The following is a 24,380-nucleotide window of genomic DNA, read 5'->3' on the forward strand; positions in this document are numbered from 1 at the left end:
GGCCTGTCGCAGGTTGTCCAGAGCTCTTCTGCTTCCATGCTAGTGCATGGTTCATGGCTGCCACATGCTGGATTGCTTTTCCGTTGTGGACTGGAGAAAAATGGCCCGTGTGCAGACCAATTACTGCTCTTTTTAAAACCTTCCCCCTCCTCTCCCTCCCCGATTCAGATGACACCCTTGATCAACTTTCCCACATGACAAACCCTGTCAAATGACTTTGTTGCCAAGATGACCTCCACCTGGCTATGTCTGTCCTGGGCAGGAGTCACTCTATCTAGAGTGGATAGATTTCCAGCAATTAAGTAGTTAGTCAACTATCCGCTATTGGTCAGCCCTGTATCTCTGTATATTGGGGCTTCAGTCCACTGTGGAGGTGAAGAGGCAATAGAGAGGGTGAAAAGCTGCACATTCAAAATTAAGTTTGCAGCCTCATGCAGATATATAGTTCATAATTTTATAAATCATACAGACAGATTCCCAAATTATCACAGCATGATATGACATTTCTGTTTTGCATCTTTTTCATGATTGCTTTGTGCCTGGACATTTCTGCTATGTATTTACAATTGTGTTGACTGAAAGAATTACCTGGTAGTGCCAGGTTACTAATAAGCTTGAAACCTGTTAGTTAAATTGGAATAATGCTTAAATCTTTGATTATCCAAAATACTGTTCCTCAGTCTATTTTTAGGAAAATATTTGCATTGTGTTCAGATGATGATTTTTGCTGTATTGCTATAGTTGAGTAAATAATGCCACTTAGTGGATGACTGCTATCACTACAGCTTCTTATGAAGAATTAAATATGGTTCTTTATACTAAAAAGAAAAGGAGTACTTGTGGCACCTTAGAGACTAACCAATTGATTTGAGCATAAGATTTTGTGAGCTACAGCTCACTTATACTGTCATTTTCTTTTATTTCTAGATAGAATATGCTAAAAGTGTCACTTTTTCAAATGACATTACACAGGTCCAACACTCTGGTAAAAGGAGAAGATGGTATGAGTGGAGAAGAGGTTTGGAAAAAAGTAAAATTTTTAGAAGTGCAGGATGGGGATGGAAATAGTTCTTTCAAATTCTAATGGAGTCCTCCTTTGGTTTGCTATGAAATCTAGAGAGGAATTGAATATATTTTTTTCTAAACACAGAATTGTGTGATAAGATGCAGATGCCCTATTAGAAGTATGTTCTCTAGTACTTTCCACTGCCCAGCAAAGTAATAACCTATACCAGTGTATCTGAGCAAGCTATGGTATGAGATTTTGGATGTGTCCAAAAATCATGATGAAAGTAATTAATTATTAATAGATTAAGGCCAGTTTTTGAGGTGAGGAGCAGTGCGGCTTTAGACCAGGCAACGGTTGCGTCGGTCAGATATTTATGCTCTGACAGTTATGGGAGGAGAGAGAAAGAACTTAAGGCTGTTTGCTGTTCTCCTCTACTTCATGAAGGCATTTGATTCAGTTTGGAGGTAAGCATTATCGAAAGTAGCAAAATCCTATGGCATTCCAGATAAGATCATTGTAGTTATAAAAGCTGTATATGAAGACTCTTGCACTGCTATAAGAATTGGCGGAAAATGAAGCAACTGTTTCAAATCAAAGTTCAATGTAAGACATTGGGACAGGGAATCATCATTGATTTTCATTGTGGTTTTTAAACTGGATGAAAATGGAAAAATGTTGGAGGGTGTGACATTAGATGACATAGAGTTGAGCTCCTTAGTTTGTGCATTGTACAACTGGTAGGCATGCTTGTTTGAATTTATGATACTCTTCACTCCTCTGGAAAATTTGTGTACTTGACTTGTACTTGCAATAAATGCCAAGAAGATTTAAGTGGTTGCATCTTGGAAAAGGGGCAGTAGACAGTGTTGAAATACAGCAACGGTGAAGTCATAAACAAGTAAAATCTTGTGTACCTAGAAAACTTGGTTAGTGCCAATGGCTCCATAAAGGTTCTAAGGAGTTGGGCCACAGCTTCAAGTGCTGCATAGACATTGAAAAAATAGTGGCTGCTATAAACATTCATTTTGCTTCCAAAGCATGCTGACAGTATTATGCGATAGTTTAGAAGCAGCTGCTTTAAACGAAACAGACATCATAAGGCTGGAAGTAGTAAAGATGAGGTGTGGGGTTTTTTTGTTTGTTTTAAAGATGGCTGATGTAAAATGTTCTGATTTTAAGATAAATTGTTAGGAGCAGAATACAGTGTGAAATCAGGATATGGGATTGGTGATAATCGAAAAGATTAGGATGGTGAGGAGAAGACAAACATGATAGGAAGCCAAAGAAAATAGTGCAAATGCAACCGGTGTGATGTCAGGACACTGTATGCAGGGACACAACCAGGGTGGACTTATCGGAGGAACAAGCCAGGACAGGAATGAATTGTGACTCTTCACAGCTCCCCTTGTCTGCAGAGATGCTTTGGGATGAAGGAGAAGCATTCTGCTTTTGACCTTGTGCATCAAAGCCACTCGAAGTGCATTCTATTAACGTACACCCTGATATGACTTGTATTGTTAGATCATGGCTTCTGAATTTTAAAGCTAAAGTCTTAAAATCTGGATGTATGGTTAGACTCATAAATCCTTTTTTAGGGGCCGAAATAAGTGGCCTGATCTTTCTGCAGTGCTGAGCACCGAAAAGCTCTCATTGCCTAGCTTAGGCACCCGCTTTTAAAAAATTGTAAACTAAATGTTCAAAAACAAATAGAAGTTTGGATGGCCTCAATGGAATATATCCCTTACACTATGAAAAAATGATTCCTAATAGAAGGGGGGGGCAAATAATAAGGGGAAGTTACACTTTTTTTCTCTACTGTCTTGAATATATTCTTGTGTGCTGTTGTCTGGACGCATTTTCCCTAAATACATTTCCATTGCTTCTCACAAGCCTGGCTGTTTTCTTTTTTTTTTCTAATTGCTTTAGTGGGCTTTGGAACAGGCCCTGGGTTTCAACTGCAGAATTTTTAATGCATCAACAGGAAAGAACGCAATTTGATTTTCAAAACCCAGGATGAGTTATTGATTAAAGATTCCTGCCCCGCCCCTAAACTGATCAAGATTGCTGTGGAAGTTACTTAGGCAAAAAACATATAACTCCATATTTTTAGTCTCTTCAGAGTATGTTTTCATACTTCAAGTTTTTTTGACAGTTGTAATACAGTAATAGTATGGAATGTTTGGAATAATACAAAATACTTGAAATATGTCTCTTCCTTGTAGTTGCCCTTGAAAACAGCAGAGGGCACTATATAATCAACAAATGTCTCATTCCGAAGCTTGTTTTATCCCTTTTTCACATGAAGCCATATTGAATGAGCAAATGTCTATAGACTGGTCTGTGAGTTTTAAATGTCTCCTTCACAGGAAATCCACTGAGTAGCATTGCAGGGTTGTCAAAACAACTGCACAATGTCCACTTTTGTGCATGTGTTTAACTTTTCTCACATCACTGAACAATATGTTTTCTTTGTATAATGGAGCTTTCTGGTCATGGGCATCTTGTAATATGAAGGGAGTAAACTGAGAATCATAAATGGGTTTATATGATTAGTTACTATGCAAATTTGACCTAATAGTAGTGAATTGATCTAAAATAGTAGTGTATAACAAAGCTGAACTTGAACTTAAACTCTACTGTGTATCAATTTTATTGTCTTAATAAAAAATCATTGCAATTTTCATAGCTAAATTAACAGTAGTGTCTGATAGTGATTTGCCAGTTAAGTCTGTCCACATATTTTAAATTTCCTTTACCATTTTAACAAATTTAACTTTGAATTGCTAAATCTCATCGTGTGCTGTGACAAGGTGCTTTGTATTTGATCAGTTGCTGGATTTTTATTTCCAGACAATCTGTGGGATTATTTAACTGCCTTCTTCACATTGCAGATTTTCTTTTATGACGACTTTGGAAAAATAAGACTGTAAGATTCCCCCCCGCATGAGCAGTCTTGTGAAGCTGATATTTTACATTCTATTTTATTAAAGAAGATTCAAGTTTTGTCTTACCTAGCTAGGAGTTTCTAGGATGTCTGCTATTAGAGCAGTTCGATCTTTATTTGGATCTTTATTTTGCCCTTTAAGGAAGCTAATGTGGCAATTAGCAAAAGGTGATATGCAAGGAGAGAGAAATGGCCCTGAGTGTTTGTTTTGTTTGTTCTTCGACTTCTCCTGTCTTCAAAGTGCATGCATAGGGAGGTCTGCTTAGGCTGATATTAGACAGGACTTGAACTTCCAGTGGAGAAGACTGAGAGTTAGTAAAGTAACAGCAAAAGAGTCAAGAAAATTTTAAATTTGAACAATTGAGGGTGGGGTAGGGGGAAGAGTTAAACTGTCTAAAACTTGGAGGTAGGGTGGAGGGGGCTGTTCTTAACTGTTTAACTTGAATGGCTGGCTAACATTTTGGAGGAAGAAAGTCCTAAAGAGTCAATATCTTGGTCCCTAGATTAAAGTGTGATTGTTCACAGTATACACCTTTTGAGACATCCAGTAGGTATTCATAGAATTGGAAGGCACCTCGAGAGGTCATCTACTCCAGTCCCCTGCACTCATGGCAGGACTAAGTATTATCTAGACCATCCCTGACGGGTGTTTGTGTAACCTGCTCTTAAAAATCTCCAATGATGGAGATTCCACAACCTCCCTAGGTAATTTATTCCAGTGCTTAAACACCCTGACAGGAAGTTTTTCCTAGTGTTCAAGCTAAACCGCCCTTTCTGCAATTTTAAACCCATTGCTTCTTGTCCTATCCCCAGAGGTTAAGGAGAACAGTTTTTCTCCCTCCTACTTGTAACAACTTTTTGTTACAAGTAGGACTAAGCAAGCCCAATTTTTTCAATCTTCCCTCCGTCATGTTTTCTAGACCTTTTAATCATTTTTGTTGCTTTTCTCTGGACTTTCTCCAATTTGTCCACATCTTCCCTGAAATGTGGTGCCCAGAACTGGACACAGTACTCCAGTTGAGATCTAATCCATGTGGAGATGAGCTGAAGAATTACTGCTTTTGCCTTGTAAAACTCTAGAATGCTGCTTCTAATATTTCTGAAGTAAAAAGAAGAGGGTAAAACAAAACTTTCATGCCCTCCTTATAAATTGTCAATCAGTAATGTCAGTGCCAGTCATCAACCTACCCTCCTTATATTTGTTATTCATATCTTATTTAAAAAAAAATCTACCTGGCCTATGGTAATGCATGTTCTTAATGCTGCTTCCTTAATCTCTCTACCCTTCCCAGTCCTTCTTAGTGCTAGTTATACTTACTGCTGCATCTTGATTTAAATTAGGCTGTAAACTCTTCAGAGTAGGTCTATCCTTTTACTTTGCTGGTACTGCACAATGGAGCCCCAATCACTTTTGGGGCTTCCTTACATTTAATGTAATATACATAAGAAAAAATAGGAATGTGTGTTCGTGTTCTCTCTATCTCTCTCTCTCTCCCGCTCTCATATCTTTCCCTTGCTGTCACTCAGAAATAGTGCCAGGTCTTAAACTAACTAATCTGAAACTTCCAGGTGAATTAGAATCTTAATAGTAGCAGTCAAAATATGTATGATCTAAGTGCCCCACTAACCTATTTGCAATGTTGTAGAATAATGCATTTTATTCTCTGGAAGTGTCAATGGAATATGAAAGGGTAATATTACACAGGAGTCAATGACCATTGTTAATTTGTGTAACAGAACTATCAAATATAGTCACCACCTTGCATATTAAAATACTAAACCGACTTTATAAAGTCTTTATAAAGACTTAACATTTCATCCTTAATCACAATGTCTTGCAATATTATTGCATACAGTGTGTCAATAACCACTATTTCAGAATTCTGGTGCTATCACAGAATTTCTTGTCCAAATAAATTGCTTGCTTAGCATTTGTCAAGGTGGAATACTTGCAAGTATTAGTTCAGATTTGTGCTCCATAGTTTACCTAATTCATAAATACTACAAATAAATAATAATATACATGTTCAGACTGGGGATAATACAAGCATTAGCTACTTGGTGCTGACATTTGAAGTGCACATCACCAATTACCTCAGGATTAATATGGCAGGTTTGATTGAAATTAGATTTGATATTTTGACACATGCATAACAATGGTGATTAAAATATTTATTCATTTCTGTAGAACTAGGGTAAGATTTCTCTCAAAGCTCTAGGGTATGAAAAGGCTCATCTTTTTTTTTTTTTTTTTTTAAAGCATTTGTATTGAATTTGCTCTGAGTACAGTTCCGTAAACTCCATAAAGCACCATCAAGAGCTTGAATAACAGATAAGACAATCAATGTTGGACAAAAAGTTACATTATTAAAGTACTGTGTAAGTCCTTCTGTTCCTAATTTTCTTCTGTATTTGTACACTGCATTTGATCAGCAATGATACACTTGCATTTTCTACCGCTGCATGTTCTATAGGATATTTTCCAAATAAATCACTTCAACCAGTTAAACTTGCAAATTTCTGGGGAGGGCATTTATTGAGATGGCTTCTCTCTTCTTTCACTGTGATCTTGTTGTGGGTTAAGTGGAGGAACATCCTGTGATATCCTCTGTAAGACTTATCCCTGGCTGAAGAACAGCTGACTCAAACTCAACCCAGGTCTACACAATGTGGTTACATAAGAACGGGCCCTACCGGATCCATCTAGCCCGGTATCCTGTCTTCCAACAGTGGTCAATGCCGGGTGCTTTAGAGGGAATGAACAGAACAGGTAATCCGCAAGTGATCCATCTCCCATTCCCAACTTCTGGTAAACAAAGACAAGGGACTCAATCCCTGCCATTGACGAACATATCTTACATGATCTGATTTGAAGGGGGCGGGACTTTGAATTAGGCAAAACATTGTATTCCTTTTTCTATCAAAGGCATCTTCCCCATTTCTCAAAGTGAGCCAAAGCCTTGACATTCTTCTTTGCTTTCCTCTTAGTTTGGGTGACCAAATAACATTGATGATGGGATTAGGAGAAAGAACCTCTTTCATTTCCTGCCTGCCTGCATACAAACTTTACCTCTTCTTGATCTGTATGTCCATTAGATTGAAACTGGGTACACGGTACATAAAGCTGATTGAGGAAGCAGTGAAGAACCTGTGCAAAATGTTCCCATCCTGCCATCTCAACCACAAATACATTAGTCTGGTGCTCCTGTGCCTCCACTGGCTTCCATTCCACTTCTATTAACTATGTAAGGTCCTGGTCCTGACCTGCAAATCCATCAGGACTAAGATATGTCACAACCTCATTTCCATGCTGTCATAAATATAAAGGGAAGGGTAAACCTCTTTGAAATCCCTCCTGGCCAGGGGAAAGCTCCTCTCACCTGTAAAGGGTTAAGAAGCTAAAGGTAACCTCGCTGGCACCTGACCAAAATGACCAATGAGGAGACAAGATACTTTCAAAAGCTGGGAGGAGGGAGAGAAACAAAGGGTCTGGGTCTGTCTGTAGTCATCTTGGCCAGGGACAGAACAGGAATGGAGTCTTAGAACTTTTAGTAAGTAATCTAGCTAGGTATGTGTTAGATTATGATTTCTTTAAATGGCTGAGAAAAGAATTGTACTGAATAGAATAACTATTTCTGTCTGTGTATCTTTTTTGTAACTTAAGGTTTTGCCTAGAGGGGTTCTCTATGTTTTTGAATCTAATTACCCTGTAAGATATCTACCATCCTAATTTTACAGGGGGGATTTCTTTATTTCTATTTACTTCTATTTTTTTTTTAAAAGTCTTCTTGTTAAACACTGAATGCTTTTTCATTGTTCTCAGATCCAAGGGTTTGGGTCTGTGGTCACCTATGCAAATTGGTGAGGCTTTTTACCCAACATTTCCCAGGAAAGGGAGGGGTGCAAGTGTTGGGAGGATTGTTCAGTGTTCTTAAGATCCAAGGGTCTGGGTCTGTAGTCACCTAGGCAAATTGGTGAGGCTTTTTACCAAACCTTGTCCAGGAAGTGGGGTGCAAGGTTTTGGGAAGTATTTTGGGGGGAAGGACGCGTCCAAACAGCTCTTCCCCAGTAACCAGTATTAGTTTGGTGGTGGTAGCGGCCAGTCCAAGGTGTAATATTTTGTACCTTGGAGAAGTTTTGACCTAAGCTGGTAAAGATAAGCTTAGGAGGTTTTTCATGCAGGTCCCCACATCTGTACCCTAGAGTTCAGAGTGGGGGAGGAACCGTGACATGGTGGCACAGTGGTGGGATTAACCTGAAATCATTTTGAGATCCAGTTGAGATTTTTTGAACTAGAAATACAGATTTTAAAAAGGAATTTTTAGGAAGTCCAGGAAGCAGCTTTGAAACTGAAAGCAGCTTGGTTTCTCTCTGCTTTGTGGCCAAGCAGAGACAAAAGGGGATTATCTTGTGAATTGCAGGTTTTCTTTGCCTGGAGGCAGGGTACTTAACTCCTGCAGGGAAATTCACAGTCTTCCAACCCAGAGGTTTTTTTTTTTTTCTTTTCTTCCTAAAAGTAAATAGGGGGTGTGTGCTCTACCCATTTGCCTGGAGACAAAAGTGGCAGGGTTTTTTTTAGGATTTTGATTTTTTTTTGTTTTACAAGGAGCACAGGTTTGAAAAGGAATTTTTTTTTTCTTTGGGCTGGGTAAGCCGGTTTCCAAGTAGTTGGAGGTTTTTTGCTTTAATTTGGGCCCAGAGCAGAGACAAGGGAATTGTCTTTTTCTGTAGGCTGACAGTCACTATCAGAGAATAGGTATTCTATTCCAGCACAGCAAAATTTTACAGCCAAGTTTTGTTTGTTTATTTCTAAACCTCGGGTGTAAAGTTAGTTAAAAACAGAGAGGTTAGAATGGCCAAATCCTTGGCTCGACTACAGCTGGAATTAGCCAAATTTCAGGCTGAGGAAAAACAAAGGGAACATGAAAGACAGATAGAACTCATGCGGCTGGAGAAGGAGGTACAGGAGGCTGCCCACAAGAGGGAAATGGAGGCAAGGAAGCATGTGGAGGAGATGGAGAGGATAAAGGCCCAGCAGAATATACCAACAAACCCTAGCAATCCTTCTCCAGGTACCACTTCCCATCCCAGAAAGTTCCCCACCTACAAGGCAGGTGATGATACTGAGGCCTTCTTAGAAAACTTCGAAAGGGCCTGCCTTGGATACAACATCTCTACTGACCAATACATGGTAGAGCTGAGGCCGCAGCTCAGTGGACCCTTAGCTGAGGTGGCAGCTGAAATGCCTAAAGAACATATGAACAAGTATGAACTGTTTAAATCCAAGGCGAGAGTCAGAATGGGGATAACACCCGAGCAGTCTCGTCGGAGGTTCCGAGCCCTAAGGTAGAAACCAGACATGTCATTTACCCGACATGCCTACCACATTGTGAAACATTGGGATGCCTGGATATCAGGAGCAAGTGTTGAATCTCCAGTAAATTTGCTCTTCCTAATGCAAATGGAACAATTCTTAGAGGGTGTTCCTGAGGAAATAGAAAGATACATCCTAGATGGGAAACCCAAAACTGTAATTGAGGCAGGAGAGATTGGAGCCAGATGGGTGGAGGTGGCAGAGAAGAAGAAAACTGGTCGCAGTTGGAGCGGAGACCAGAAGGGACCACCCCAGACCACACCCTATTACCGGGGGCCGCCCAAAGCCCCACCTACCTCCCAAAGAACCCTCCAGACCCCTTATCGTCCCACCACCCCGTTCTCCAGCAACCCTCCTCGCCCCAGTGACCCGTCAGCTGGACGATGTTTTAAGTGTAACGAGCTGGGGCATGTAAAGGCCAACTGCCCCAAGAACCCCAACAGATTACAGTTCATTGCACCGGAATCACACCAGAGGTCCACAGGCCCAGATACCTCCCAGATACCCTTGGAGCGGAGGGAAACTGTGAGTGTGGGCGGGAAGAAGGTCACCGCGTGGAGGGACACCGGAGCACAAGTGTCAGCTATCCATGCTTCCTTAGTGGACCCCAATTTAATCAACCCAGAGATCCAAGTGACGATTCAACCCTTCAAGTCCAACTCTTTCAATTTGCCTACAGCCAAGTTGCCTGTCCAGTACAAGGGCTGGTCAGGAATGTGGACTTTTGCAGTCTATGATGATTATCCCATCCCCATGCTGTTGGGGGAAGAGTTGGTCAATCATGTGAAGCAGGCCAAGAGGGTGGGAACAGTCACCCGCAGCCAGGCTAAACAAGCCGTGAGGCCTAGCTCTGTTCCGGAAACTTCTATCAGGGCCCGGTCAGAGGTGATGGACCCGGACCCCAGGCCAATGTCTGCAACAGCAGTAGTGGATCCGGTCCCAGAGACCCAGACGGAACCAGTCCCAGAACCGGAATCAGCCGAACAACCAACACCAGACCCCGTGTCAGCACTGAATCCAGTACTTGCAACCTCAACACCAGAGGGCCCCACTGAACCTGAACTGGCAGCAGCCGATAACCCTACCCAAGAGGCTCAGCCGGAGCCTGAATCCCAACATAGTGCACCAGCGGAGAGCGGTTCACAGTCAACAGAAGCAGCTCCATCCTCTATATCGCTTCCAGAGGGACCAAGCCTAGGTCCACAATCCAATGAGGAACTGATGTCTCCAGCATCAAGGGAACAGTTCCAGACTGAACAGGAAGCAGATGAAAGCCTCCAGAGAGCGTGGACGGCGGCACGGAGCAACCCACCGCCTCTCAGCTCTTCTAATCGATCCAGGTTTGTTGTAGAAAGAGGACTTTTATACAAGGAAACTCTTTCTGGGGGACACCAGGAAGACTGGCATCCTCAGAGACAGTTGGTAGTTCCAACTAAATACCGGGCCAAGCTCTTGAGCTTAGCCCATGATCACCCTAGTGGCCATGCTGGGGTGAACAGGACCAAAGACCGTTTGGGGGGGTCATTCCACTGGGAAGGAATGGGCAAGGATGTTTCTACCGATGTCCAGTCTTGTGAGGTGTGCCAAAGAGTGGGAAAACCCCAAGACCAGGTCAAAGCTCCTCTCCAGCCACTCCCCATCATTGAAGTTCCATTTCAGCGAGTAGCTGTGGATATTCTGGGTCCTTTTCCGAAAAAGACACCCAGAGGAAAGCAGTACATACTGACTTTCATGGATTTTGCCACCCGATGGCCGGAAGCAGTAGCTCTAAGCAACACCAGGGCTAAAAGTGTGTGCCAGGCACTAGCAGACATTTTTGCCAGGGTAGGTTGGCCCTCCGACATCCTCACAGATGCAGGGACTAATTTCCTGGCAGGAACTATGAAAAACCTTTGGGAAGCTCATGGGGTAAATCACTTGGTTGCCACTCCTTACCATCATCAAACAAATGGCATGGTGGAGAAGTTTAATGGAACTTTGGGGGCCATGATACGTAAATTCGTAAATGAGCACTCCAATGATTGGGACCTAGTGTTGCAGCAGTTGCTCTTTGCCTACAGAGCTGTACCACATCCCAGTTTAGGGTTTTCCCCATTTGAACTTGTATATGGCCGTGAGGTTAAGGGGCCATTGCAGTTGGTGAAGCAGCAATGGGAGGGATTTACACCTTCTCCAGGAACTAACATTCTGGACTTAGTAACCAACCTACAAAACACCCTCCGAACCTTTTTAGCCCTTGCTAGAGAAAACTTACAGGATGCTCAAAAAGAGCAAAAAGCCTGGTATGATAAACATGCCAGAGAGCGTTCCTTCAAAGTAGGAGACCAGGTCATGGTCTTAAAGGCGCTCCAGGCCCATAAAATGGAAGCATCGTGGGAAGGGCCATTCGTGGTCCAGGAGCGCCTGGGAGCTGTTAATTATCTCATAGCATTCCCCACCTCCAACCGAAAGCCTAAGGTGTATCATATTAATTCTCTAAAGCCCTTTTATTCCAGAGAATTAAAGGTTTGTCAGTTTACAGCCCAGGGAGGAGACGACGCTGAGTGGCCTGAAGGTGTCTATTACGAAGGGAAATGTGCTGGTGGTGTGGAAGAGGTGAACCTCTCCATGACCCTTGGGCGTATGCACCGACAGCAGATCCAGGAGCTGTGCACTAGCTACGCGCCAACGTTCTCAGCCACCCCAGGACTGACTGAACGGGCATACCACTCCATTGACACAGGTAATGCTCACCCAATTAGGGTCCACCCTTACCGGGTGTCTCCTCAAGCTAAAACTGCTATAGAACGGGAGATCCAGGATATGTTACAGATGGGTGTAATCCGCCCCTCTGAAAGTGCATGGGCATCTCCAGTGGTTCTAGTTCCCAAACCAGATGGGGAAATGCGTTTTTGCGTGGACTACCGTAAGATAAATGCTGTAACTCGCCCAGACAACTATCCAATGCCACGCACTGATGAACTATTAGAGAAACTGGGACGGGCCCAGTTCATCTCTACCTTGGACTTAACCAAGGGGTACTGGCAGGTACCGCTAGATGAATCTGCCAAGGAAAGGTCAGCCTTCATCACACATCTCGGGCTGTATGAATTTAATGTACTCCCTTTCGGGCTGCGAAATGCACCCGCCACTTTCCAAAGACTTGTAGATGGTCTCCTAGCGGGATTAGGAGAATATGCAGTCGCCTACCTTGACGATGTGGCCATATTTTCGGATTCCTGGGCAGACCACCTGGAACATCTACAAAAAGTCCTTGAGTGCATAAGGGAGGCAGGACTAACTGTTAAGGCTAAGAAGTGTCAAATAGGCCTAAACAGAGTGACTTACCTTGGACACCAGGTGGGTCAAGGAACCATCAGCCCCCTACAGGCCAAAGTGGATGCTATCCAAAAGTGGCCTGTCCCAAAGTCAAAGAAACAGGTTCAATCCTTCTTAGGCTTGGCCGGTTATTACAGACGATTTGTACCGCACTACAGCCAAATCGCTGCCCCACTGACAGATCTAACCAAAAAGAAACAGCCAAATGCTGTTCAGTGGACCGGAAAGTGTCAGAAGGCCTTTAACAAGCTTAAAGCGACACTCATGTCTGACCCTGTACTAAGGGCCCCAGACTTTGACAAACCGTTCCTAGTAACCACAGATGCATCCGAGCGTGGTGTGGGAGCAGTTTTAATGCAGAAAGGACCTGATCAAGAATTCCACCCTGTAGTGTTTCTCAGCAAAAAACTGTCTGAGAGGGAAAGCAACTGGTCAGTCACTGAAAAAGAATGTTATGCCATTGTCTACGCTCTGGAAAAGCTACGCCCATATGTTTGGGGACGGCGTTTCCACCTGCAAACCGACCATGCTGCACTAAAGTGGCTTCACACCGTCAAAGAAACTAACAAAAAAACTTCTTCGGTGGAGTTTAGCTCTCCAAGATTTTGATTTCGACATCCAACACATCTCAGGAGCTTCTAACAAAGTGGCTGATGCACTCTCCCGTGAAAGTTTCCCAGAATCAACTGGTTAAAATCGTCCTTGAGATGTGGAAAATATTGTTAGTCTTTATGTACTTGGTAGTATATTTAGAGATGCATGTGTCTTATTAACTCTGTTTTCCTAGAGCTCCAGGAAGAAATCCCAGCCAGTGTCTCACCCTAGCTGAGATTTGGGGGGGCGTGTCATAAATATAAAGGGAAGGGTAAACCCCTTTGAAATCCCTCCTGGCCAGGGGAAAGCTCCTCTCACCTGTAAAGGGTTAAGAAGCTAAAGGTAACCTCGCTGGCACCTGACCAAAATGACCAATGAGGAGACAAGATACTTTCAAAAGCTGGGAGGAGGGAGAGAAACAAAGGGTCTGGGTCTGTCTGTAGTCGTCTTGGCCAGGGACAGAACAGGAATGGAGTCTTAGAACTTTTAGTAAGTAATCTAGCTAGGTATGTGTTAGATTATGATTTCTTTAAATGGCTGAGAAAAGAATTGTGCTGAATAGAATAACTATTTCTGTCTGTGTATCTTTTTTGTAACTTAAGGTTTTGCCTAGAGGGGTTCTCTATGTTTTTGAATCTAATTACCCTGTAAGATATCTACCATCCTGATTTTACAGGGGGGATTTCTTTATTTCTATTTACTTCTATTTTTTTATTAAAAGTCTTCTTGTAAAACACTGAATGCTTTTTCATTGTTCTCAGATCCAAGGGTTTGGGTCTGTGGTCACCTATGCAAATTGGTGAGGCTTTTTATCCAACATTTCCCAGGAAAGGGGGGGTGCAAGTGTTGGGAGGATTGTTCAGTGTTCTTAAGATCCAAGGGTCTGGGTCTGTAGTCACCTAGGCAAATTGGTGAGGCTTTTTACCAAACCTTGTCCAGGAAGTGTGGTGCAAGGTTTTGGGAAGTATTTTGGGGGGAAGGACGCGTCCAAACAGCTCTTCCCCAGTAACCAGTATTAGTTTGGTGGTGGTAGCGGCCAGTCCAAGCTGTAATATTTTGTACCTTGGGGAAGTTTTGACCTAAGCTGGTAAAGATAAGCTTAGGAGGTTTTTCATGCAGGTCCCCACATCTGTACCCTAGAGTTCAGAGTGGGGGAGGAACCGTGACACATGCCATCAAGATAGCTCCTTCTGGGATGCTGCAGCCTCTGAAGCCCAGGACAAAGTATGTAGGAAGTATTGGGGGGGAGGAGGTATTGTTTCAAGATAAAACATACCTGGAGGGGGTTGGATGTGGAACAAAAAAACATTAACACTAGACAAAAGACTTCCAGTTCAGAAAAATTAAGGTATTTATAATCTGAGGTCATCCCTTTTTATTTCATGATTTTGGTAAGGTATCTTTGGAGTGTGTATTTCTGTTGTTGCAGGCTCTGACAATGCTGGCCAGCTCTCTGGTGTGATGGAATCAGGGGAATTATTTATCATAGTGGGTTATTTATTACGCAGTGATATGTTAATCCCTTCAGATCTGTAGAATGCTTCCTATAGTTCTCTCTCCTGATTGTATGCCAACAGTCTGCGTGTGGATTCCAGACTTGGAGCATTATCTGTCTAGCTCTGTAGTATGGCAGTTCTCTCCTCTTTGAATGGTTACTCTTCTATTTGGAATTGTTTGCAACTTGCTCTTTAGCAATGATGTATGTCTTGTTCCATCCACTCTTACTCTCAATCTTGTGGCCTACTCTGTGCAGATCACATAGCCCTGCTTTCCTTTTTTCATTTGTTATTTTGTTGTAATTCAGGTATGTTACACCCTGCTACCAGTTAATGTGTGGGTAAATCTTTCCCGATTATTATTGATTTTAGTTTTTGTTGTGAAATTATTTATGCAGTTTTTTTAAAAGGATATGTTTATGGGTTGTAGTGGGGCTGAAATGACTGGCTCTTTGGGAATGTGTAATGGTGTTGCCTTTGGTGTGTAATCAGAATGATCAGTTTGTTGCTGAGGATAGGTGTAGGTAGTGCAGTATGAAAGTTCTCTAGGAACAGCCTCTAGCCTTATCAGAGAAATGCACACTCTTTTTATACTGTAGGATTAGTTCCAGTGATATTCTGGTGACCTACTATGGCCATTCTTCTGTCTCTTATAAGGTCCCACCTCTGTATGCATGTGTCTTCATCTATATATTGATTATTAAGAGTTATCAATAACAAGTGATCTGGCTGCTTTTATGTCAGGAAAAAATCAGTCTCGTCTTGGGGAGTATTTCCGTCACACACACACATTTTATCCACTCCATGTTCTTTGTCGTCTGTGGTCTCTTTCTTGAACCTCAGCTATTGAAGACAATATCCCTTGTTGGATTCTGTTCCGAATAAATTGAGAAATTGTACTTATGCTTCAGATTTAATACAACAGTTTTGAGGCAAAAAAGCCTTTTTAATGGATTCTAAAGGGTAAATCAGTTTCAGGCTTATAATGAAAACTTATTTGCAACCTTAGCTGATAAGTGTCTGCTCTAATAATGTGACAGACTGAAATTAGTATGCACCTTTCAATCTAGTCACTTGACCACTAATCATTGTAGCCCAGAACTACAGCTAAAATTTCAGATATCTAAGCCGTTTGAGATGGGTCAGATTGGACAGTGCGGGGGAAGGTGGTAATACTCTTGCAAGCTCTACCTACATAAGTCTAGGAAGAAAGAATGTAGGCCATTCCTATGGGGGGGGGGAATATACTGGAAAGCAGTGACTCTGGGGAGGCGATTTTACTTGTGTTTTATAGCATTGGTGAGACAAATACTGGAAAGCTCGGTCCGGTTCTGTCATCATTTTTAAAAGGGTTTTGAAAAATTTGGAGATGGCGCAGGAAAGACCCGTGGAAATGATTCAAAGATGAGAAAAAATGCCTTGTAGTGAGAGACTTAAATTTCTCTGCTTAGCTTATCAGAAAGATTGAGAGGTGTCTTGATTACAATGTATAAGTACCTTAATGAGGACAAAATACCAGGTACTAAAGTGATATTTACTCTGTCACAGAGAGGCTATACCAAGAACCAATGGCTGAAAGTTAAAGCAGAAAAAATCAAATGGGAAATCTGAGCAGAAAATGTAATAGTGAGTGTTTAACCATTGGAACAAACTACAAACATAAAGTAATGGATTCTCCATCTCTTGATATCTTCAAATCAAGACTGAATGCTTTTCCGGAAGGTATGCTGTCATAAATATAAAGGGAAGGGTAAACCCCTTTGAAATCCCTCCTGGCCAGGGGAAAGCTCCTCTCACCTGTAAAGGGTTAAGAAGCTAAAGGTAACCTCGCTGGCACCTGACCAAAATGACCAATGAGGAGACAAGATACTTTCAAAAGCTGGGAGGAGGGAGAGAAACAAAGGGTCTGGGTCTGTCTGTATGCTGGTTTTTACCGGGGATAGACCAGGAATGGAGTCTTAGAACTTTTAGTAAGTAATCTAGCTAGGTATGTGTTAGATTATGATTTCTTTAAATGGCTGAGAAAAGAATTGTGCTGAATAGAATAACTATTTCTGTCTGTGTATCTTTTTTGTAACTTAAGGTTTTGCCTAGAGGGGTTCTCTATGTTTTTGAATCTAATTACCCTGTAAGATATCTACCATCCTGATTTTACAGGGGGGATTTCTTTATTTCTATTTACTTCTATTTTTTATTAAAAGTCGTCTTGTAAAAAACTGAATGCTTTTTCATTGTTCTCAGATCCAAGGGTTTGGGTCTGTGGTCACCTATGCAAATTGGTGAGGCTTTTTATCCAACATTTCCCAGGAAAGGGGGGGTGCAAGTGTTGGGAGGATTGTTCATTGTTCTTAAGATCCAAGGGTCTGGGTCTGTAGTCACCTAGGTAAATTGGTGAGGCTTTTTACCAAACCTTGTCCAGGAAGTGGGGTGCAGGGTTTTGGGAAGTATTTTGGGGGGAAGGACGCGTCCAAACAGCTCTTCCCCAGTAACCAGTATTAGTTTGGTGGTGGTAGCGGCCAGTCCAAGGACAACGGGGGGAATATTTTGTACCTTGGGGAAGTTTTGACCTAAGCTGGTAAAGATAAGCTTAGGAGGTTTTTTCATGCAGGTCCCCACATCTGTACCCTAGAGTTCAGAGTGGGGGAGGAACCTTGACATATGCTTTAGCCAAACATAAGTTATTGGACTTAATGCAGGGATAACTGGGTGAAATTATATGAACTGTGTTATACAGGAGGTCGGGCTAGATGATCTGATAGTTCTTTCTGGCCTTAAACTCTGTGCATATATGAATAATTGCTGATTATCAAAATATGATTTTGTGTGGTCTCTGAGTTCCTTGAGCTTGGCTTCCTTGAATGTGCTCATTGGCTTGTTTACTGGGCTTCTTGACTGACTGACGTGTGGGTGGTGAAGCTCAGGGGAACATTATCTGGTTGTGCACCAGAATAGACATCACTTTCAGTAAACTCTGAAAATCTGATTTCCCTCCCGCCCATTCTTTCTTACATGAGGCAGAATAGATGTTGGTGAGTCCTACAAAGAGGTTGGTAGGAGTCTGAGAACATCCTTCCACAATCTAGTGTTAAGGCACAGAGTTTGTAGATTTTTTTTTTAAATCTTTCTATTGGTCTCCTTTGCCCCCTCCCCCTTCCCAGTAATGGTTAAACTTTCCCTCCCAGCTCTAGTTTCAGTTTAGCTGAAAGTTTTCCCACTTAATTTTTTTAGGGCAGGTGATGTAATGATCACTTTTTCCCTTCATTATTACTTGTAGCACATTGGTATATTTTGCTACTGATATATTAAGTTATAAAATTAGAAACAAATTTTATTTTAAAACAATGAAAACAAAGTAAATTTTACATCGTGCCCTGAAGGCAGTCATATATGTGAGAGCAAATTCTCAAGACTGGACGCTCTCCCAAAGACCCCCAGTCCTGCAAAGATTTAACTATTCCTGTAGTTTAACTATTTAGAAGTAAATATTCCTGTATAATTTAGCTATTCTGGTCAGTTTCCACCATGCATGCAAGGCCTGAGGCAGTAAGTGTCCTCCTCTTCTCCCCCCCGCCCCCCCCCCGCTCCATCGATTTCAATGAATGTAGAGAGACCAGGTGAGTGAGGTAATATCTTTTATTGGATCACCTTCTGTACGTGAAAGAGACAAGGTTTCAAGCTACACAGAGATCTTCTTCAGGTCTGATCCCAGATGCCCATTTATAAGCGTATATAACGACATAACCTCCTCAACCCTCACTGCTTTTTATTATGACCTCTCTGGTTTTATTGTTTTTTGTTTTGATTTGTTTTTTTGTCTAGAGCTTCAAAATGGAGCACTTAAGGAATAAATTGGGACTTGATAACTGTCCTGAAAAATTATGTAAATGAAATAGAAAAGAGATTTTTCTTATATGCTTGTGTAAATTCATAACTAAATTTGAACTGTTTGGAGAGCCGAAGAAAGCATAAATATATAGCTGAGATTCTGATGTCAGCACTTCATTGATTTAAAGCATACCACTGAAAGGTAAGTTATTTCTAGAATTTTAAGTGGTTTGGACTCTAAACAGAATTTGGAACCCCATTTAGGAGTATTACAGTACACACATTTTAATCAAGTGTATGTTGAGCTGGAGCTCATCTTTTAAACTGAGTCCACAGTACTAGAGAGCAAATACTTTCCAGGTTAGTGAAATAGAACATTGTGCTCTTCTAAAACTAAACTAATGATTATACATGATTTGCTAGTCTATCAGGTTTTCACTTGAGTATCTACTCTGGATGATCGAGGAGACAAGTTATAGTGACACCCCTGAGCTGAAGTAATTAGCTGCTATTTTGTAGAGTTCACCATTACTACAAAAGATTCTTTAATCTGATAAAGTTTACAAGCAAACTGGTAAACTTCTACATCTTCATTCACGATAAAGCTTAAAATACTGCATTTGAGATTTTTCCAGTGGAAGTTATTTTGTAGAAATTCTGCATTTTATACCCTGAAATATGGTAGAGCGGTCAGCTCTCCACACAAATGTATTTGTCTGAGGTTTGAGCTAGAACAATTGTGAAATATGAGACGTATTAACATGTTGTATTTATTAACTGTTAACACTGCTGTTGACCTTATGCTAGCAACACTCATAGCTTCCCCTGCCCCAGTAAGGATCCTGAATAGGCTTTTCCTATATTAGAATGTTTCAACTGGTGGAAACAACGTTGAAAATTGTAGTTTAATGTAGCTCAGAGTTACAGGCATTTTTAACATACTGTAGTCAAATATTATATGCACATAAATTTTTTGAGTGACTTTGAGTCAAAAACTAAAGGCAGGCACCCTGAGGGGAGGGGCGGATGTTTAGGGCGGCGGGGGGAGTCCTGCATTTTTTCTTTTCTGAAACATCCTTCCCCCTCACCTCCTTGTTCAAAACCTTTCTATTCATATCCCTGAAAACTGTGGTAGAACCTTGCTTAGGAACCTTGCTTAAAGTTAGCTGTCCCTAGCACAGCAGTGGGCAAACTTTTTGGCCTGAGGGCCCCATCTGGGTATGGAAATTGTATAGCGGGCCAGGAATGCTCACAAAATTGGGGGTTGGGGTGTGGGAGGGGGTGAGGGTTCCGGCTGAGGGTGCGGGCTCTGGGATGGGGCTGGATATGAGGGGTTGGGGGTGCAGGAGGGTGCTCCGGGCTGGGACCGACGGGGTGGGAGGGAGATCAGGGCTGGGGCATGCGGTTGGGGCACGGGATGGGGTCAGAGTTGGAGGCTCCGGGCAGCACTTACCTCAAACAACTCCTGGAAGCAGTGGTGTGTCCCCCCTCCAGCTCCTATGTGGAGGCGTGGCCAGGTGGCTCTGTGTGCTGCCCCATCTGCAGGTGCCTCCCCTCCCCCCACTCCAGCTACCATTGGCCTCAGTTCTCAGCCAGTGGGAGCTGCGGGGGCGGCACTTGGGGCAGAGACAGTGTGCAAAACCCCCTGGCTGCCCCTACATGTAGGAGCTGGAGGGGGAACATGCCGCTGCTTCCAGAAGCCGCGTAGAGCCACGGCACGCGCAGAGTGGGGCATGCCCCCGACCCCACTCTCTGGCTGGAGCGCCAGAGCAGGGCACCTCCCGTACCCTGCTACCCAGCGGGAGCTCAAGGGTCAGATTAAAACGTCTGAAGGGCCGGATGCGGCCCCCTGACCGTAGTTTGCCCACCCCTGCCCTAGCATGATTTCATCCCTTCTGGTGTAATAGTCTCACACTCTGCCTGGTCACGTGCCATGTGAGGCACATTGCGCATATGCTGAGAAGACTGTGCCTAAAATCCAAATTGAACTTCAATAACTTATTGGCTTGACAGGCTTTGTGAGTGTTTCCAACAGATACACAATGTCTCTTATTCCTGAGATTTATGGGCTTTCTAATTAGGAAGAGCTATATTTATGTTTCAGGTTGGGATACCAAGATGGATAAATGGATAGATGCTAGTTTCTCTAGAGGGTTGAAGGTGACTACGTTAGAGGTCTCTCCCACCATCTCCAGAATTAAACCAGTCTGCCTGAAATTTCATGTATATGATCTTAGCTCAACATAGTTTTTTTTTTGTTTGTTTTTTGTTTCCCCCCTCTCCCCCCTGCAAAGTCTAAAGCAAATCTTACATAGAGTTTTTGGGAATTATGAGTATTCAAAGATAAGGTAATCTCACTTTTTCAACACTATCCTAAAGTGTGTTTGGTTTCTCATAGCTCCAAGCTAACTAACTTGGTATATAGAGACTCCCAACTTGTTTATAATCTTTTGCTTTTTGTGAGAACTTGTGATTATGTTTAGTTTGTGAGGATGATTGTAGGTGGAATTTAGTTCTTTAAAAGCTTCCATGTATGTTGAGCTACTGTGGTGTGTATGCACATAAAGTACTGGTCTGAGTCTAAAGACTGCTGCCAAACAAATCTACTAACTCCATCTGGTTTACTATTCTCATAGTGGAAGAAGTGGAGTGCTATGTAGAAGGAAAGAATGGGCCCAATGTGAAGACTGGGAAATAGGATGTTTAGTTTTTTTTTTAAATAGTTGAAGTTGGATTTTCCATTTAATCCATGAACAGAAACCCTTAAGAGGATGTTGAACGTTGTATTCTAGTCTGTAAGTTCAGTAATTTGGGACAAGATTTTGTTTCAACCCCATATCTCTTTGGTTTTTATTGTCCTTTTGATTTTAGTACTACAAAACAAGGAGCAACATTGAGTAATCAGCGTCACCAAATCTTTTTGATATAGGAGTTTTCATGTTTTTGTTTATGTAGCTTTAGACACCAGTGATAGAGGATGTTGAAGTCTCCCCTTCTAGAACATCAGAAGTGGTAGCATGACCATCAGCAGTGATCACTATGAAATCACTATTTGTTAAACGATCCTTCTTTATGACGGGGAGCAAATGAAACTTGAGGTCAAAATAATTTAATTACCTGACTATTCCGAATGGGGGAAGGAAAATGCATTAAAATGGAAGCTCGGGTATATGTAACTTAAGTCCAGGAAAATTTACTTGCATGAAATGTATTTAGAATTTTTTTTTCCTTAGCCCTGGAGTGCTGCACTACAGTGAATTCATAACATATCTAGGGTGAGAAATAAGAATTTTAGTCTCAGACTAGTGTGTTTGTTTTTTGGAAAGGGAACTGCTTTCTTGCTGTTTCTAGCATGCTATCAAGCAAGCCACTCTTTGGATGTAGTGCTGACTTTGGAACTAGAAGAAATTGCTTCATCAGATGCTGTCTGAACAGTGAGGTAAGACAAAATTTAAAAGGAGTTGGAAGTGAGGAATCCAAAGTGGGACTAACTGGGTCATGTTAACTGTTTTCTTAAAGCAGAGGTTCAATAATAGTGCATTGCTTCTTCCATGATTATGAAAAGGAAATTGAGATCTGCATATTGTTTCTTCTGCATGATTCCGGTAGCAATGTATTACCATTGTTGGGAAGAAATGTTAAATTACTGAAGAAATACATGATTTACTACTGATACATGATTTACTACTAAACTAATTTTGGTTCCATTTGCATTTTGTTCATTTTTATAATCAAATTTGGAACATTAAACTCAATAGTTATAATACAGACCTTGCTTTGAAAGTTTAAAAAAAAATCTTTGTTTTTACATATGAGCTGGTATAACTTTCTGAAAAAACTGATGTTCACGTTTTAATATTTTGAATGCAATATGTTGCTAATTGTAAAGGGCTTGACAGTCTGCTTGTTAGAGGTGTTCTGGAAAGGAAACTTCTGGATAGTTGAATTCCATGAAAAATATACAGCCATTTAAAGCCTAATATGGCTTCCTAGATGAAGTGAGATCATATATCATTGGCTGTTAATTTCATTTATAACACTTTATGAAATAAACAGGGCTGCTTTAAAATCCTAGAAACATTCCACTACAAAGCTATTCCTATTCTTCCTTGTCATGGAAAAACATCCTTTAAATGTGTAACAGGCAGGTGTCATGTCACCTTTCATTCCCAAGGTTTATAGGACCATTGGAAAAAACCTCGCTCCTCAAATTGGGTATATGAACACTGTATGTGTGCTTAATAAGTCAGTCTTGTGTGTGGTCTAATACTCCTTTAAATGAAGAAAGGAGGAGGGGGAGAGAGAGAGAGATTAAACTTAAAAAACGGATGACTATCAGGTGCCAGTCCGAAGATCTATGGATGATAGGGTTTGACAAACATATATGCCATGCTAAAATTGTCATTAATGTAGTGCCTCACTTATCTTATAATATAGTACTTCTGAAAGAGGTAATTGTGTAGATGAAGGTAAAGGGAAATATTGTGGTCCTAGATTGCTATGGGTTTTGTCTAAACATGGAAGTTTTCCATATTAACTTTGTTTAACACTTTCTCTCCTATTATAACCCTTTTTCAGTTTAGCTTATCTCACTCACTCACTCACTCACTCACTCACTCACTCACTCACAGTGGGGTTAAACTAACCTGAAAAAAGTCTTTTTATACTCTGCCAGAATAAGAGTCTCCATATAGAAAGATTTAACTGGTATAATTGGTAAAACTTTCCAGCAAAGACAAGGCCATACTGAGGTCCTCTTTCATCTCTGTCAATGAGACACTCCACTTTTTCAGGAATTTCTGTCAATTTTTTTCTCTGACAGTGGGAGTCTTTTTTCGTTAAGATGGGGCCTGGGTGTTTCTTAAATCGCTAACGATGCATATGAGGTTTAAGGGGTTATCCATTTAAAAAAAAATGATACTACAATGAAGGGGTAAAGTTCTACAGTTTTTGTAGTAGTGCTTATGATGATAATGCTATTTAGAAACACAGAGAACTGTAACTTTTTGGTTCTGTTCCTTAGATTAATGGATGGTGGGTTTTTTGTTTTTTGGTTTTTTTTTTTCAATAGATGACTTCTTGGGTTTCTATTTTTAAATATAAATCCAGGACTGAGACCTTGTTTTTCTTTGGAATATTCCTGATTCAGCAATCGGGAGGATTCACAACCATTCAGGGTTTGTCAGTTCTGCAAAGTGAAGTAACTCCGACGTATCTTCGCCTAAATGTAAGGGTCAGTACAAATGCATGTACCCTGACTGCTGACCGTCTGTTTCTCGATCGGAGGTATTTCCAAGTATAGACAAGGCCTCACTCTTTCCGCATTGGTATGTAAATAAATACCACACAATTAAGTTCTGGACCTTACAGAAAATGTTTATTATTACCATGAAATTTAATAGATGTTGCAGACTGTGTCAAGCCCTTAGTTTTAACTTTCTAATTGTGCATATGCGGTATAATTATTTTATGATTTTGTTGCATTCACTAGGTTTGCTGGGATGGGTAATCTTCTTAAGGTCCTTACCAGGGAAATTGAAAACTATCCACATTTTTTCCTGGATTTTGAAAGTAAGTTCAAAAAATTACAATACAATGAGAGAATCTTTTCCATGACTTAAAAGCTAGTAGAGAGAACTTTTTAATGATCAAATAGAGTGGCAAGTTTCTAGCAGAATCAGAATATCCAAATCTATGTCTAAGATCATTCATTCACTCAGAATGCCTGTTCTTTCTTTTCTGTTTTTCAGTAACCACATGTGAAAGCTTTTTAAAAGTACTCACTTGCACAGAACTTGATCAGGGGGCAAATTTTTTCCT

The 24,380-nt window shown here is 41.3% G+C and overlaps 1 protein-coding gene across 10 annotated transcripts in view; it reads left to right on the top strand.

Moving 5' to 3' along the window:
- Nucleotides 1-24,380, top strand: part of CYRIA (CYFIP related Rac1 interactor A) — an 82,520-nt gene that overhangs the window by 31,629 nt on the left and 26,511 nt on the right. For 5 of the 10 annotated variants that reach the window (XM_084625089.1, XM_084625096.1, XM_084625099.1 and 2 more), the window contains 2 exons: nt 21,887-21,999; nt 24,052-24,131. The exons of 2 other annotated variants lie outside the window; for them this stretch is intronic. In XM_084625089.1, coding sequence (XP_084481215.1) covers nt 24,062-24,131 — 70 coding nt within the window. In that variant the 5' untranslated portion in view covers nt 21,887-21,999; nt 24,052-24,061. Of the gene's footprint in view, nt 1-18,738; nt 18,763-21,886; nt 22,000-24,051; nt 24,132-24,380 lie in introns of those variants that run through there. 3 more of the 10 variants (XM_084625093.1, XM_084625097.1, XM_084625095.1) reach the window with 2 other exon arrangements.

This window comes from Lepidochelys olivacea, assembly GCF_965140295.1.
Source record: "Lepidochelys olivacea isolate rLepOli2 genome assembly, chromosome: 3".
In the NCBI taxonomy this organism is placed as follows: Eukaryota; Metazoa; Chordata; order Testudines; family Cheloniidae; genus Lepidochelys; species Lepidochelys olivacea.